The sequence below is a fragment of the Brachionichthys hirsutus genome, chromosome 17, assembly GCF_040956055.1.
Source record: "Brachionichthys hirsutus isolate HB-005 chromosome 17, CSIRO-AGI_Bhir_v1, whole genome shotgun sequence".
NCBI classification, from domain to species: Eukaryota; Metazoa; Chordata; class Actinopteri; order Lophiiformes; family Brachionichthyidae; genus Brachionichthys; species Brachionichthys hirsutus.
Genome location: NC_090913.1, coordinates 4,877,630 through 4,893,064, shown reverse-complemented (window position 1 = coordinate 4,893,064; position 15,435 = coordinate 4,877,630). Strand labels below are relative to the sequence as shown.

Below are 15,435 nucleotides of genomic sequence, written 5' to 3'. Positions count from 1 at the left end.
GACCGGGTTTCCAGTGCCTTTGGAACTCACGCATCCCCAAAACATCAGCGAACCACCCCCGTATTTCACGGTAGGAATGGCGCACCTCTCATGATAAGCCTTGTTGACTCCTCTCCAAACGTAACGTGGCCAAAAAGATCCATTTTGTTCTCATCACTCCAAATCATTTTGCTCCAGAAATTTAGAGGCTTGTGTCTGTGTTTAGCATCCTGCAAGCGAGATTCCTTCGTGGCTCTCTTTTCCTGGCAACCCATTTTCTCCACGTGCCTCCTCGTTGTGCTTCTTGAAACAGCCACACCACTTCTTTTGAGGGAGTCCTGAATTTCAGTCCCGAAGTTATTTGAGGTTTTTCTGTGCATCACAAAAACATTTTCTGCAAGTTGTTGCAGAAATCTTTGTTGGTCTACCCGACCGTGGTTTGGTTTCGACAGAACCCGTCTGATTACCAGAGTTTTAGCACTGCTGATTGGCATTTTCGGTGCCTTGGATATATTTTTTTATATCCTTTTCCTGTTTTATAAAGATCAATTACCTTTCTCCGTAGATCCTGTGACAGTTCCTTTGCTTTCCCCATGACTCAGAAACGGGAAACATCAGCGCAGCTCGGGATGAAAGATGCAAGGGTCTGTCAGGAGCCCGAAATCTTACAGACCTTTTATAATCAAACACTGATTGCAAGGAAACAGATCACAGGTGAGGATGGTTACCTTTAGCAGCCATTCAAACCAATTTGTCGAGCAAGCCAAACATCACTGGGGGGTGTGTAAACTTTTCAACAGGGTCATTTTGATATTTCCTTCTGTTGTGGTGATTTGGAATGAGTTCACACATTTCTTTCACAACAAATGGACTCACTGACCACGAGTGGGAAAAAAAAGGTTTTTGTGTTTTCATTCATATTCTTTGAGAAATGCCCCAAAAATAAAGAATCCACCAGGGTGTGTAAACTCATTGGCACAACTGTAAATAAAATGTACTTCTCCAGCATTACTGTACCCTCCAGACTTCCTCATGCAGTACCCTTTCTCTAGATCTACAAAGACACAATGCAGCTCCTTCTGACCTTCCCTGTACGTCTCTGCTAGCCGCAACGCTAACGTTGCCTCTGTGGTACTCTTCCGCTGCATAAATCCATACTGCTGACCACAAATATTTACTTCTGTCCTCAGTCTAGCCTCAACCACTTTTACCCATAACTGAATCGTAGGACTCATTAGCTTTATCCCCCTATAGTTTACACAACTCTGTACGTCTCCCTTCTTCTTGAAAATGGGAACCAGCACACTTTGCCTGGTATATACTTTCCTAAACCAAAATGGAATTTAAAACTCTCAACACATCAGGTGGTCATTCTAGAGTTTATTCAGTTTGGAGAGAACACAACACCCACAAAGTTCTGCATGGATGCCCAAGATGACAATAAATCTTGTATAGCTGGTGGGACATCAGAATCAAAAGCTATCTAGTTACGTGTACAGCAAGGAGTCTGTCACCGAATGGCCCAATCTCCTTCCTTTAAGGCCAGTGGGACTGTGGGAAAAAGAACGCCAAGTTCCTCCAGACTGGACCTTGCTGCAGCGGGCCGTTGTGCACTCACGACAGAGAGATTAAGTGGTTTTCATTGCGCTACTTTAAATATTTCATCTAAACAATATAAACTGATATATGAATGTTCATCCATCACATCAGAAGGGGATGAAATCGACACCACAGAAATCTGCAAACCTAAATGCATGTATGTTTGTACAGTATGGCTGAATGTGTGTATCAGAGGGGTCATGCTATGTGATATTTATGTGTGTGTGTGTGTGTGTGTGTGTGTGTGGTTTATCGGTAGAGGTAATCAGCTTTTATGTTGGCAGCAATCTCTGATTCCCACTTGTCTCCATTGTTGAGAAGCTTCTCCTTGTTGTAGAGCAGCTCTTCGTGGGTTTCAGTGGAGTATTCAAAGTTAGGACCCTGAAGAAAGGAGAAAAGAGGGAATGGAGAAAGGACCGAAATTACAAATCAAGAAACGGATGCTCAAGTATCAGAGTTTATGGAAGTGTGTCCTTAATTTGCCGACTAAAATCAACATCTAACTATCAAAGCTTATCCACTCATTCTGTTTTTTGATTCAGATAAAGCTTTCTTCTTGGACCTTTAACTTTTTAGGAAGTGGTGTGTAAGCTTTATTGAACTCTTATTTCGTTGGCTCGAAATCAGAGCTTTTCCAGAAATGCACCCGTTTTTGGCCAATCATGCTTCACTTTACAACAATTAAACACCGCGCTTGTAGTCGGGATTCGACGGCACACTTTTTCTGGTGACCTGCAGACACCCACCGATTCCTCAACCCGACACACGTACCTCGACAATGGCATCCACAGGACACGCCTCCTGACAGAAGCCACAGTAGATGCATTTTGTCATGTCGATGTCGTAGCGGGTCGTCCTCCTGCTGCCGTCAGCACGAGTCTCTGCTTCGATGGTAATGGCCTGGAGATAAGACGGTGATTAACAGAGAAACATCTCAATGCTCTCTCCACTCCAGAGCGCGTAGTTTATTCTTCTGAAGTTGATTTGCTTCTGTGCTTCGGGTCATCGTCCTGTTGCAGCACCAATCCTCTATTGAGCTTCAACTGTTTTACAAATGGCCTCATGCAAAAACCAGAGGTGGTCAGTAACGGAGTAGATTTACTTTAGTACTGTACTTAAATTATTATTATTTTTTGAGGATCTGTACTTTACATTTGACAAATAAATTTAATACTTTCTACTTCACTAAATTACACACTCCAAAAGTGACCGGTGTCAATATTTGAGTGTTTGCACCTGGGCAGGGCAGACGGCTTCACACAGCTTGCAGGCGATGCAGCGCTCCTCTCCTGAAGGGTACCTGAGTGAATATCATTGACAAAGTTTCATCTAGAGTGCTGCAATAATACATTAATACTATACAGCCACATAGTTTGCCTGGCATTGCAACTTATACTCAGGTGTGACTTATATATATTAAAATATGTACAATAAACTTCCAGCTATCCGCAGTTTCACCTTAAGTATGCGCAAAAATATTTTCAGCATTCCTTTGCGAGATTGTTTTGCGAGATTTTTTTGAGTATTTTCTTCTTCATGGCGCATTTATTAACGAATGGATTTATACTCCGGAGTAACGTACAGTCCGGAGAATACAGTGTTTCCAAACCTGAATTTGTGTATTGGGGGAAACGACAGGTCTTAATCAAGCCGCTGCACAAACGGCAAAAAGAACACGGTTACTTTTAAGCTGTTGCTGATATTTTGGCTTGCTGGGCACCAATTTTTAATTGCCTATAGACCATGATAAAATATTGTGTCACACTCACATTTACCGCCCATTTGTTAATTAAACTAAATGACGAACTAGATTTAATCAAAATCAAGCTTGCGTGGGACTTTTCCCATCTAGGAGTGAATGGCATGGTCGTTTGAAACCAAAACTCTGCGTAGAAGCTCTCCATGTTCCTCGTTTCAACAGTTATCCATTTGGCTGAAAACACAACGTCACAAAATCTGTCAAGACATGCCATGATGAACTGATTCGATGTCGAGCGGTCCTCCTCACCTACGGAGGGCGTGTTCTCCTCTGAAGCGGGGTGACAGTGGGCCCTTTTCAAAGGGGTAGTTGATGGTGGCAGGCTCTCTGAACAAGTAGCTCATTGTCATGCCCAGACCTGGCATCACAACACAATCATTTAACTTTTGGAATCTTTTCATTTAAAAAATGAAAATTCTCTATGACTGAAACTAATACTAAAAATAACCAACAGCGTCCCAAAGCATGATTGTAAATGTTCGTAGGTTGAGTTCAGCTGACCTCTGAACAGCTCTGTCCATAACAGCGTCTGAGAAGCTCGGTCTGTGATGGACTTCATGTCGGTGAGTTCTTCCTGGGCATTCACATACTCTACACACATAAACACAATTGAGTGAGACCAGCTGGCGTTCGTGAACATCCATGAATATACGCTTAAAATATACACTTAGAACCATTTTCAAGAATTTACAAGTAATTCCTTCATGACTAATTCATCTTTATTACCAACACTTTAAAACGATACCAATAAAAACATTTGTTCACCGCAGCTTGGTAATATGTATAATGCTAAAATACTCCATTGAAACATTTATGTGAAATGGACATTCACTGCTCCTTGGGTTATTTATACCTATGGAGCAGGTAGACATGACATGATCCTAATAAAAAATATTTGTTGGAAGGAGAGGGTCCTTCCAACAAATATTTTTTTTAGCACAGGTAGATAAAATGAAAATGCCTGGCATCACTGCCTGGTGCCCTTTGCCAGCTGCAGTATACTAAATATTGGTTGTTGTGTATAAAAACAATAAAATAATAACTGATGTTTTTTTTTAAATCATATTCCAGAAATAAAACAGGACAGAGAGATGGGATTTATGTGACCCATTCCTGTATTGCTAACTTCATTAGCGGGGCAGAATCCCTAGAGTCTGAGCAATTGTGAGAAACACCAGCTTCTATAGTCAAACTCCACAAGCAGAAAGAGGACAAATAGTTTTAGAGAAAGGCCAAAGCTAGAAATAAGTGTAAGCAAGATCATGTCTTGTGCAATGACTTTTTCCAACATTTTGACTTGCAGAGAGACTTGACCCAATGACCCCTTTCAATGTTAGCAAATTAAAATCAATGTTATTAATTTTTTTTGTGTCTTCCTAACAAAAAAGTTGCATTCGTGATTTTCTTTTCCTTTTCCTTCTTCTCAGAATTAATGTTTTCGGTTGTCAAAGCAGCGCTGATTCCAGAACAACCGAGACTAGAAGAATAGACTAATCACAGACAATCCAACAGGATGACCTGCGCTTGCTGCGTGTTGCCGTGGAACTTACTGAATCCTCCCCTTAGTGCGGACACACTGAAGGACCGAACAAGGTTATAGCTGCCCGCCAAAGTGCCTGAAAGCAGAGAAATCAGAAATTGCATTTATGAAGATAGCGGAGACATTCGTTACTTACTACATAAATATCTGCCACTGATCATGCAATATGACAGATACAGTAATGGGATCTCGTTTATCAAACAGACTGACATGAAATCAATAATAATTGTTTACGCTAATGTTTGACAGGATCTAGGTTTGATGCTATCCAAGTTGAAAATGATATTATTATTTTGTTGTGATCTATTTTTTTACATATAAATGTTGTTGTTGGAGTATTGAGATAAACACAACTGAAACATCTGATATTTCTTACCTGGCCTTGACATGGAGTAAAGTAAGGGCAATTTTGCAGCCATCCTACGTTGGAAGCTGAAATCAGACCACATAATCAGGAACAGTTAAATATAGCAACTGCATAAATGCATTATTGAATATTTATTAGCTGGATTTAAAAAAAAGAGAGGCTATAACGCATCTGTGTATACCGTCCACCATCTGGCATTATCTTAAAACGTATATAATCCTATTCCTGCTAACATGACAGCAGTGTGAAAAGCAAGATTCAACTTCACGTGGCTTTTCTCCAGAGGACTCAAATGGTGCATCGCCTATGTCAGTCATCATCAATAGCGGATGAAGTCCATTAAGAACTTGCAACAATAACATCTGAAGGTATGAGGGTGCAAATGTCAGAGTTAAATTGCTTTAATCAGATTCGATTTTGCCTTCTCACCCTCAGCCTCAAGATAAAGCAAGGAGCGGCACCAGAGTAGTTTTACCAAGGACAATTAAAAAGATCAATGCATGCACCCGATGACTGTTGTAGCAGCGACATGTCTGGTTGTTAACAACATGGCTGTCTTTGGCCTCCTATTGTGAATATTTGACTTCGCAATACGTCGAATGTGCACCGGTACGTAGCACGATTCTTAGTAAATTGTAGTTCAGTGTGATTCGCTGAAGGTAAAATAGGCTAGTAGCCAGATTAGCCCCTTAAACGTGAAGTATCTGTCAAGGACGTTCATGCAAAGGGCACTTGGGATGATGCTAAATCATTCAAATCAAACGTAAATTAAAGAAAATAAAGTTTAACTTGATTTGACGTAAAACAACATGGTAATAAATACGTTTTAATGGTTTTAAACTCACCTGTTTTCGGCTATTTGGCCTTCTTAACCAGAACAGCGGAAGCTTTACGGAACTGCGTGTGCGTAGACAGGAAGTGTCACAACGTGATAACGTCACGGACGTCCGACGACGTTTCCGGACCTATTGCTCGTCTCGTTACAGTGTAGCGACAAAACGACACACGTGACCGTCTCAATGTCACAGTTGCGCATCAGCCACTGCAGGGGGCGCTAGCGGGTCATGTCTGCCATGCACTGCCACCCATTGGTCTGTTTTTGTAAACAAAAACAAAAAAAAATCAAAAACAGGATGGCCAACAGAAGCGCAGGTGTGCCTTGCAGGAAAGAAATGTCCCTTGCAGATAATAATAATAATAGTAATAAAAATCGTGATTAATCATGTGTCCACTAAATTGGACACCGTATATCATTAACTATATTATTTGTGATTTTCCAGCTGGCACACAAATAACAACAGAAGAGGGGCCCATCTGACCATCAAAAAAACTTCAAGCGGTTTTAATATGGGTGATGAAGTTTACTGCTGTACCACGGGTCGCCACAGCAAACCAACCTTCTCCACTTCACCCTGTCCTTTGCATCGACCTCCTGCCCAACACCAGTGCAAGTTGAATTCCAAGCACACACGATGCGCGTCACAGCCATTCCAGATGAGCTAAATGGAGCATGTGCATTTTAATTGAAAATGGTAGCAATGACACTTCCTTCTGAGCGCTCCATTGAAACGCCTAGTAACCGTTGTTGAGGGCTGCAGCCGGTCCCGCTCGCCGTAAGAGTAAGTGTATTTCTTTTACATCATATTTCAAATAAGAGGCTGACATTGACGTTAGCCCTTAATCCGTCCATACGCATGAGAAAAATGGAAACATCGTAATAATGATAATAACTGACTAAATAGATTTGGGATTTTCCCTTGTGGGACAAATAAAGGAATATCTCATCTTATGTTATCTCATCTTATCCGGTCCTATTTTATCTTATCTCATCTGAACTTACCTTAATCAAATCAAATCAAATCAAAATATCTTATCTTATTATCTTATCTTATCATATCACACACATGCTATAACAGTGTCTCGGACAACATCCATTAAAACACTTTAATTATAGATGCAATTTGTTTTAATTATTATATACATATGCATATTAGCACAGACAATTGCTGCAAATCAGAGATAGATTCTAAAAATATTACACATATATTTAACTTGATTTTTTTTTTCATAAGCCACAATTTCACCTGCTTTTAAACAATGTATTTCGTTGACATTAACCAGCTCTATTAGAATGGGCAAACACATATCCATGTTGCCATTGACCGGTTTTATTTCTCCCACCTCTGCGAAGATAGATAGACCCTGTGCTCCTTATCTTTCAGTGAATGACTGGTTTAATGGGACTGTGGCTGCAGAACGCCTGTTGTCAGAGGCAGAGAGGTGGCTGCTGGTTGCTGTGTTGGGACTGGAGGTGGTCATGGGAGTCGTAGGAAACAGCCTTGTTCTGCTAGTTAAAGTCAAGGTAAGGGTTCTCCTTATATGCGTTTTATATGAACTCAACTGTGATCACCTCTCTTGTTTTCTTATTTTATTTTCAGTGCAGGGGTCAATTCTGCTGTCGTTACTGGCTTCCTTTCATCAGTCTCACCTTGTCAGACCTAGGTACACAACCGCTACTGCATTACAGGATTGTATATTGTGTATTTGCACGCGTCTCAGCCCACCTTCGAGGGGTTCGGCATGTAGTTTCAGAGAAGGAAGTCACAAATTCTGACAATGAATTGCTTTGTTCTAAAGGCTGCTCCCTCTTCATTGTCTCCGGCTCACTGTTGGCCTTGCTGACAGGAGGTCAGAGGTCCCCGTGGTGCGAGGTCGTCAGCCTGCTGAAATTTGCCTTCATCTCCTCCTCTATTGGGAGTATAGGTACGGCACCACCCAGTACAGACTCCAAGAGATCACGTCAGGGTCCGGTGTTAATAGCAGCGGAGTCGTCTCTTATTACAGTTAATACAGATGTTCAGAAGGTCTCTGAAGTGCTGCATTTGTCTCTACTCATCATTATTATTTTTTGGAATGGGGGGTCGGTTACACACATAGAAATCCTGAAAAACATATTTGTGGCTTTATCTACAACAGATCAGTTCATCAGAATGTTATTTTTTAACCCTTTATTGCCAAACGTATCATATTTGATACACATGGCCTTTCAGGATTTTGAGACTTCTACTTCAGAAGTTTGACCTTTTTTTTTTCTCTGAAAAAGCCGATAGATACAAGTCAACACATGCGTCTGCATTTTCCATTAAAAAAAAAATCAGGATTTTGCAAAAGTTACTTGAATTACAGCACTTTTCTTTTTTTGGACAAATTTGTCAGAAGGTTCCATTAAGACCTTATTTTCCAAAAATGTGAATCATGGTGCGGGCTTTAAAGGATTAATTAAACTGCCTTTTAACTTTTAACAAAGCTACACTATTGGTTCAGAATAGGTTATACAGTTACATTAGTTCTTTATCAAGATCTTGGGGGCGGCAGTAGCTCGTCCAACATTTTCCTGCTCGAGCCGTTTTGTGATTCCTCAAACATTTGTCCTCAACATTCATCTTCACTTTTGACTCCATCTGTTTGTGCCAACTGCCTTTGTCCAGCTAACACAGCTTTCCTTTCCTTACAGCTATCCTCTGTGTGCAGCGGCTGATTGGCTCGGTCCTGTTGGGCAGAATGGATTTGTCGCCAGCACCCGATTGGTTAAGGACATTGTCGTCAGTGATGTCGTACCTCGACTGTGGTCTGAATCCGTTAATATACTGCTCCCATTATGAATTCCGGGAGGCAGGCCTGGCCCTGCTGTGGACCAGCAGGAAGTCTTGGTCAGAGCCTGTCCTCACTGCTGTCTCTAAACGTGACCTGTAGACGTGCGAGGACGTCCATCAAGGTCATCGCTTGGGAGTTCAGAAGTAATTCGATCATTGGAACCGAGAAGAGGACAAGCGCCTGTGCTGTTGTGACAACATCCTGCCCGTGTACCACAGTACTTCTAATGTGTATAATAAAAATGTTATGTGGTTGAAAACACGAACATTCTAAATATTTCACTAACAGCCTGAGCATTCTTCATTTAAAGGCACAGTCCTCACCGGAAGATGTCTGAAGCAAGCAGCGTGGACTTTTTGCCATAATTTATGAAATTACGAGTTCAGCGCAGAGAATTTTGATCGAATTGTGAAAAAAAATAACTTTTTTTAAGAGTCTCATACATTTACGACATTTAGCGTATGAAATTATAATGAACACCAGATTGAAATGGTTTGTTTTATTATTCCATTCAGAACAATTATTATTAAAATATATACAGCTGGTCCCCTCACTCCGCCCAATGACAGAAGCTCGATCTGTGATTAACTCCGCATCATAACATTCATGGAGATGTCTCATGTGCTTTCTCTGGCTGCAGGGACCACTGAGGAATATTTGTCCAGTCCTCACGTCCTCACTTTTGTGATCTAGTTTGCTTTGTTCTCAGACAGATGGAATAAATCAACTCTTGAGTTTCCTTCTGAACCCAGATTGCTTCTTTACTCCCGCTGAGACGCCGTCTTCCTGCGCGCTCTCCGCGTCAGCGTGGTCAGGAAGCAGAAGCTGAAGTGGAACTGGAGCACGTCGCACACTTTGGACCAGAAATGCCCGGTGAGCCGCTGGAAGAGCCAATAGCGCGCCAGCCAGTGATCGAGCAGCTTCAGCACCACGAACCCTGCGCAAGACAGCACCGCCAGCAGCAGATACATGCGCGTGCGTCCGTCTCCGAGATCCCGTTGCGCGCGCACGCCCTGGTACACCGCGAAGGCGACGTGACAGCCCAGCGCCGCGTCGAAGCCCCGCCGGTGCGCCAGAGCCAAGCCGTAACTGCAGAGGGAGAGCAGCTCCAGCGCCGCCGCCTCCGACGCGCGCCACCGCGCCTCCCCGCGACGCGCGAAGCCGATCCACACCGGAACCCACGCGAAGATCGGCAAGGTGAACCACTGGTCCAGCACGGCGGGGGCGCGCCGCAGCGCGGCCAAACGCGCCCACTGCACGGGCGCGTAAAAGACAGCCATGATGGCGAACACTTCCCGCATGTACTGGCCGCGCTCGGTCTCCTCGGCGCGTCTGGGCTTCCGCAGCCAGTGCAGCCCGAGGCCGATGTAGGCCGCGTTCACCAGGCAGTTACAGGGCATGGCCAGGAGGCAGGGCAGCCAGTCGACCGGTGTCTCTGCGTAATGCGCGTAAGACAGGTCCAGCTGCACGTCGTCGAACAGACGGGTGCTCGCCAGGGCGACGCAGAGCACGAACGGCACCGACACGTGGCGCAGAGCCGACCTCATTCTGGGTTTGGGTTTTATTCCGAACGGAAGCGATCCTCGAGTGAAGTCTGCTCGAAACGCGGCGTTCGGAGCGTCAAAGTTCCGAGCAGCCCTCCTTGTTCCGGACTTTAAAGTCACGTTCCAGAATACCGCGAGATGGGAGAAATCACGAAGTACAGGTAACATAGTTATTATATTATTTAAGTGTATTTGTACCCTTTACGAACAGAAGAGCTCAATTAGACAATAGAACCCCGAGGACGCACGACATGCGGGAACTTAAATTTATTTTTCATTTATTTACTGTTTTCTCCCGTTTTAGGCTAGAATTTATTTTTACACGAAAATAATGAAACTATTGGAAATTTTTAGTTTTTTTATTTACTCAAATATAACAAAAATCTCACGAGAATGGAGTAATAAAATATCGCGATGTACTGAGGGAGCGGAAGCAGAACTACGATGTGGAGAGGGAACCCTGTAGTATTTCTCCCCTTTATTGAGCATTTTAAGTACATAGAAATATATTGAATTATTCAACGTCACACAGACGATCACCACTCGAGACAAATGCAGAGCGAAAAATAAAAACCTTGATGTAGATAAGGAACTAAAGTAAAATGGGAAACATAATGGCTAGAAGAATATATATATATATATAATAAGAACTTGTATTTTTCAAATGGGTCTAGTACTTCCTAACAACTGTATATATTTTGACTTTGGTGGGTCATCTCACGGTTCGGCGAGTAAACAGTGCACAAGTTTAAAATTCCGTCAAACATAGAGAGTCTGCGACCTGCGATGGCTTCTATCTTCTCTTGGTTCCTCCAAAGCCTAACGAACAAACAAGAATAAACACAATCAGTCAGCCAGTTGTGTCCATGACTCTGAACGGAACTGCAATCACAAAAAGATCATGCTTGAAGTTTTATTCCTTTATTAGGATGAATTTCTGAATTCTGAGTCACCATCGTCTTAATGTTGAATGTGCATCGTTTACTTTGCTTTTATTTACCTTCCTGGTTTGAGACAGCGCTAAGTATTATTATCACATTCTATGGTATACGATTAATAAACAATTACGTGTCCTGATGATGTAATGTTATGTGTTTGAAATGCCTATTTTAAACAGCAGCAACCCAACATTGAGGTCGTATCAGACGCTTAAACCACACTGAGTCTTAACTTAAGACGCACAATCCAATTACCAAATGTCTAACTCATTCTGACTGGCTCTGCTTCTACCTGAAGCGGTGCGTGTCCCGGAGGAAAACGCGGAGGAGGGGCTTCCAGCAGGAGGACGTCTGCTCTCGTTGTAACCGCCGTGGTTGTATCCAGAGGAATGGCTCCTGAAAAGCACGCAAAATGGCAACCTGAAGGGCTCTGAAGGGAATGGGCGTGGTAAAATGGGAAAAATAGTCGTTTCGGGGATTCACGCGACATCGTGCATTTCTCTCCCTTCATTCTAAACGAACCTTTGACGACCCAAAAGATATCCCAACACCCCTCCAGAGCCCAAGCCGGTCCAGAAGCCTCCGCCTGTGTGAGGAGAAGCTCGGCCTCCTCTGTATTGCTGTCTCTGAGTGTAGTCAGGGCGAAATCCGTAGCCTGGGTTGGCACCGCTGTAGCCTGAACACAAAGGCAGAACAAGTCATTTAATTCCATCCTATATGAACACGGATATTTCTAAAGAACATGATGCCTGTTGCCCATAGCAACCTGGCTAGGTTCCAGCAAAGTAAAGCACGGCATGGAAGAATCTGAATCTGCAGACATCTCTATCCTCCATTAACAACCTGTGAAATCAGGTTTGAATCCTGGGGGTGGTGGTGCTGTGGGTGGGGGGGCTGTGGGGTAGCCAGCCTGTGCGTCATCCTGCCCCCAGTGAGTTGTGTTCCCACTGAGGAACAGCTTGTAGATGCCGTAGGCCAGGAGCAGCAGGACTGCAATGACCAGCAGGCCTCCCGAGCCGTCGCCGCCTGTCGGGTCCGAGCTCTGGCGGCTCTGCTGCTGATGTTGACGCTCGTTTCCAGAGAAACCGCCGAAGAAGCCGGAGGCAAAGCCCCCAAGGTCTAAAAGAGACAAAGGGTAAAAGAAGAGTGTTTTTATGTATGTCGTCTTTGTGTGGGAACCGAGCCGCTACTTTCTTTACCTCCAAATCCCTTGAATCCACTTTGGGAACCCCAGCTGCCCCGAGTCCTCCTCTGGCCCTCTTCAGTCAATTCCAGCCTGTACTCCAGCCCACAGGAGCCCTTCAGTATGTAGGCGTCAGCGGGGTGGTTGTAGCCTTCACAGCTCACCTCAATGCTACCGAATCTGTACGCTTGGTCCATGTCAGTCTTACACTCCCACTGTGAGGGAAACGGAGGAAAATGAAACGTCCAAAAACAATGAAAATGTCCCAAAATCAAAGGCTTTATTAATAGAAGATATCAGCTCTGTTGTAAATATTATATATCATTGAGAAAATAATTGATGTTCCATATTTGATACTTGAATGTCTTTGAAAAAAAAGGCAAACATTAAAAGATATTGAATTAGCATTTAAAGAGTTAAAACAAAGAATCTAAGGACTAAGGACTAATCTCCATTCACCCAGTCTCTGCCCTCACACCTGACCAGCACCTCTCCTCCTCACCTGCACATCGACTCCATCCCAGCCTTTGTTCAGACACTGGACCACCTCAGGAAGGAAGGCCTGGCAGCCTGCCGAGCCTCCGACACACTGGAGCTGAGGGATGGGGCTGGAACGCCTTGCTGTGGTGTGGCGGCCTTTGTACAAAGTCAATACCTGGACGTCTCTCAAAAGCACGCCGCCTGTCGTGGAAGAGTTTCTATTATATATATATATACCTGGAAAATAGTGGCATGTATACCTTTCTGTTATTCATGTTTCCTACTACATCAATCAATCAATGGGAGTCTGATTTTTTAATTACTATTTTTGTAAAGGTGTAAGAAATCCTGCCATAAAGCTTCTGTGATTCTAGCCCACTACTATTTGATAGGCCTTTCATTTCAATTAATAAAAAAATAGCATTAAAAACAAACGCTTTGTGTTTGGATTTTTGTCGCGTAGAGATCATTAAAGGTCTCATATTATGAAAAACCCACTTTTCCCAAGTTTGGACACTATTATGGTGGTTTTGAGTCATTATCAACCCCAAAACAGCAAAATAAATAAATATCGGCGCTAAATTATATGTAACTTATACTGCTCCGCTTGTTTTGGGTCGACACGGTCACAGACAGCTAAGCTAACGTAGCAGTTGTCTTCGATGCGTTAAATAAGTGGTTCCGATTTAAATGGGTTCATGTCTTCAGGTACACCTACCGTCATCCCAACTCCGGGCGTGACGCGCCAACAAAACCAGAAATGCGGTCGTAATCAAACGCGCCATTTTCTTTGCTGTATAATCCGAGACAGGCTCGCTGAAAAGCTAAAAACAATAAACTTCCGTGTTTCGTCACGTGTTCTCCTCCCATCAACCAATGGCGAACACGCACGACTCCTCTCGAGCTCTGACGCAGAGTTATGACGTCTTGCCATCAGTTTCCTACGGTGGCCCTGAAGTGCAAAACACAACAACAAATTGGAGCGCACACAATCAAAAAGGAATCACGCAAACATAAAAGGTCCTACCGGAAAAGGTCTGGATGCTGACAAGAATTCTTAAGCTATTAAAAGACGCATCTTCAAAGCTTTTAACAAATAACAATTTGCCCTTCTTAAGAATAAGGGCTACAAAGTGAAGACTGCTGCATTTCAAGGAGGACAACTATTGATGTCTCACAAACAGATTTCCATTTCAAAACATTGCATATTGTTTGTGGAAGAAAAAGAAAAAAGGAGAGAAATCGACACTATTTGCATGGATGAATGTCACAAGGAGTTTGTGGCAAAATGTGTTTTTAGTTGAGTTAACGTGAACTGAAATCAACACAAAGAGAGAACACGACAGAATTAGTTGTAAAAATCAAGTTTTTATTTGTTCTGTCACCGACTGTTCAGCCCATATTAAATATCTGCTATAAGTTAGATATTTACAATATCATTCAATGCCCCTTCACAAAATGCATCACGGGCATCTTTACAAAGAAATCTTTTTTACATTGTACAAAATATTGCATACATGATCAGCCGTAAATCAAACCCTTGCTCCCTTAAAAACATAAATAAAATAATCAGTCACATTGCCATCATAAGATGTATTTATTTTTTCCCCCCCTCACCAAAACTTGTATATATTTCACTGGCATCATTTCCCTTTACCAAAACCCAGTTTCTTAATCACAGTCAACTGGTCATCTACTGAATTACTATCAGTGAGGCAAGCGGTTCATGTACTCAATGAGCCAGATCGCCGTCTGGGCTCTCCTGAGCATGCATACGCCCCTCTAAACGCATCTCAGTGTCTGTAGAACCTGATGGGAATGAATCTGGGTCAATTGAAGACAACTGAACAAAATGGCAATCAGCCAAACTTTCTTTATTTCTTCTGTCGTCCATTTCAAAGCAAATTTTAGGATGGGTGGTTTCAGACACGGCATCGTACGACTGAATGCTCGAGAGGAAGAGGACACAAGCATTGCTTGCTTCAGATTCATCTGCATATTTTTCTTTTACCAGTCAGGATTTAATAGAGTGTGCTGAGTTTAATCCATTAACCGAATTAAACCAGGAGATTACGCTTTGCCTTGTTTAAGTAGTGGTTCTTTAATTGTTGGCTCATTCATACGCCTTTCACACAACTCAGTGCAAATGTGAAGAAAAATCAAACATACAATATGTCAGTCTCCTTATGGCATGTTCAGCATGTATCTGTAGAAGTTTTACTTGCATCACACTCCAATCTGAAAATAGCCTCTACTTATCTTTTCTTTTTTACATGAATACACTTAAGAGGCATGTGCTGGACCAACCGTTTAAATATTATGTATTAAATGTCATTTCTTTAATATATCCTATGAATACTTTTGTTGATGTCTAATTTAACCTCGTTATTCC

At 42.7% G+C, this 15,435-nt stretch overlaps 4 protein-coding genes across 4 annotated transcripts; 1 reads left to right on the top strand and 3 right to left on the bottom strand.

Annotated features, from left to right (window-relative positions):
• Positions 1–1,344: 1,344 nt before the first annotated feature.
• Positions 1,345–6,172, bottom strand: ndufs8a (NADH:ubiquinone oxidoreductase core subunit S8a). Its single transcript, XM_068750852.1, has 8 exons — positions 6,090–6,172; positions 5,254–5,309; positions 4,888–4,953; positions 3,839–3,928; positions 3,587–3,695; positions 2,815–2,878; positions 2,350–2,478; positions 1,345–1,959 (listed from the first exon to the last, which is right to left on the bottom strand). Exons 2-8 carry the CDS (start codon positions 5,294–5,296, stop codon positions 1,828–1,830), a joined length of 633 nt encoding a protein of 210 aa, XP_068606953.1. The 5' UTR covers positions 5,297–5,309; positions 6,090–6,172; the 3' UTR covers positions 1,345–1,827.
• Positions 6,173–6,377: 205 nt separating this feature from the next.
• On the top strand, positions 6,378–8,997 carry si:dkey-9i23.8 (uncharacterized). Its single transcript, XM_068750994.1, has 5 exons — positions 6,378–6,396; positions 7,467–7,606; positions 7,683–7,746; positions 7,837–8,007; positions 8,759–8,997. Exons 1-5 carry the CDS (start codon positions 6,378–6,380, stop codon positions 8,995–8,997), a joined length of 633 nt encoding a protein of 210 aa, XP_068607095.1.
• A 644-nt stretch (positions 8,998–9,641) lies between these two features.
• On the bottom strand, positions 9,642–10,445 carry tmem187 (transmembrane protein 187). The gene has a single exon (XM_068751416.1). The coding sequence runs from the start codon at positions 10,443–10,445 to the stop codon at positions 9,660–9,662; it is 786 nt and encodes a 261-aa protein (XP_068607517.1). The 3' UTR covers positions 9,642–9,659.
• Positions 10,446–10,747: 302 nt separating this feature from the next.
• saraf (store-operated calcium entry-associated regulatory factor) lies at positions 10,748–13,887 on the bottom strand. The gene is made up of 7 exons (XM_068751320.1): positions 13,762–13,887; positions 13,066–13,244; positions 12,580–12,778; positions 12,224–12,499; positions 11,903–12,056; positions 11,673–11,776; positions 10,748–11,261 (listed from the first exon to the last, which is right to left on the bottom strand). The coding sequence occupies exons 1-7, from the start codon at positions 13,826–13,828 to the stop codon at positions 11,236–11,238; spliced, it is 1,005 nt and encodes a 334-aa protein (XP_068607421.1). The 5' UTR covers positions 13,829–13,887; the 3' UTR covers positions 10,748–11,235.
• Positions 13,888–15,435: the final 1,548 nt, after the last annotated feature.

Coding starts and splice junctions, on each gene's coding strand:
- saraf (XM_068751320.1), bottom strand. CDS start 13,828: ATGGCGCGTTTGATTACGACCGCATTTCTGGTTTTGTTGGCGCGTCAC. Junction 13,245..13,761: donor CGCCCGGAGTTGGGATGACG/GTAGGTGTACCT, acceptor CTTCCACGACAG/GCGGCGTGCTTTTGAGAGAC. Junction 12,779..13,065: donor GGGATGGAGTCGATGTGCAG/GTGAGGAGGAGA, acceptor TTTCCCTCACAG/TGGGAGTGTAAGACTGACAT.
- tmem187 (XM_068751416.1), bottom strand. CDS start 10,445: ATGAGGTCGGCTCTGCGCCACGTGTCGGTGCCGTTCGTGCTCTGCGTC.
- si:dkey-9i23.8 (XM_068750994.1), top strand. Junction 7,607..7,682: donor TTCTGCTAGTTAAAGTCAAG/GTAAGGGTTCTC, acceptor TTTTATTTTCAG/TGCAGGGGTCAATTCTGCTG. Junction 7,747..7,836: donor TCTCACCTTGTCAGACCTAG/GTACACAACCGC, acceptor ATGTAGTTTCAG/AGAAGGAAGTCACAAATTCT.
- ndufs8a (XM_068750852.1), bottom strand. CDS start 5,296: ATGGCTGCAAAATTGCCCTTACTTTACTCCATGTCAAGGCCAG. Junction 4,954..5,253: donor TTACTCCATGTCAAGGCCAG/GTAAGAAATATC, acceptor CTCTGCTTTCAG/GCACTTTGGCGGGCAGCTAT. Junction 3,929..4,887: donor CGCACTAAGGGGAGGATTCA/GTAAGTTCCACG, acceptor TTATGTGTGTAG/AGTATGTGAATGCCCAGGAA.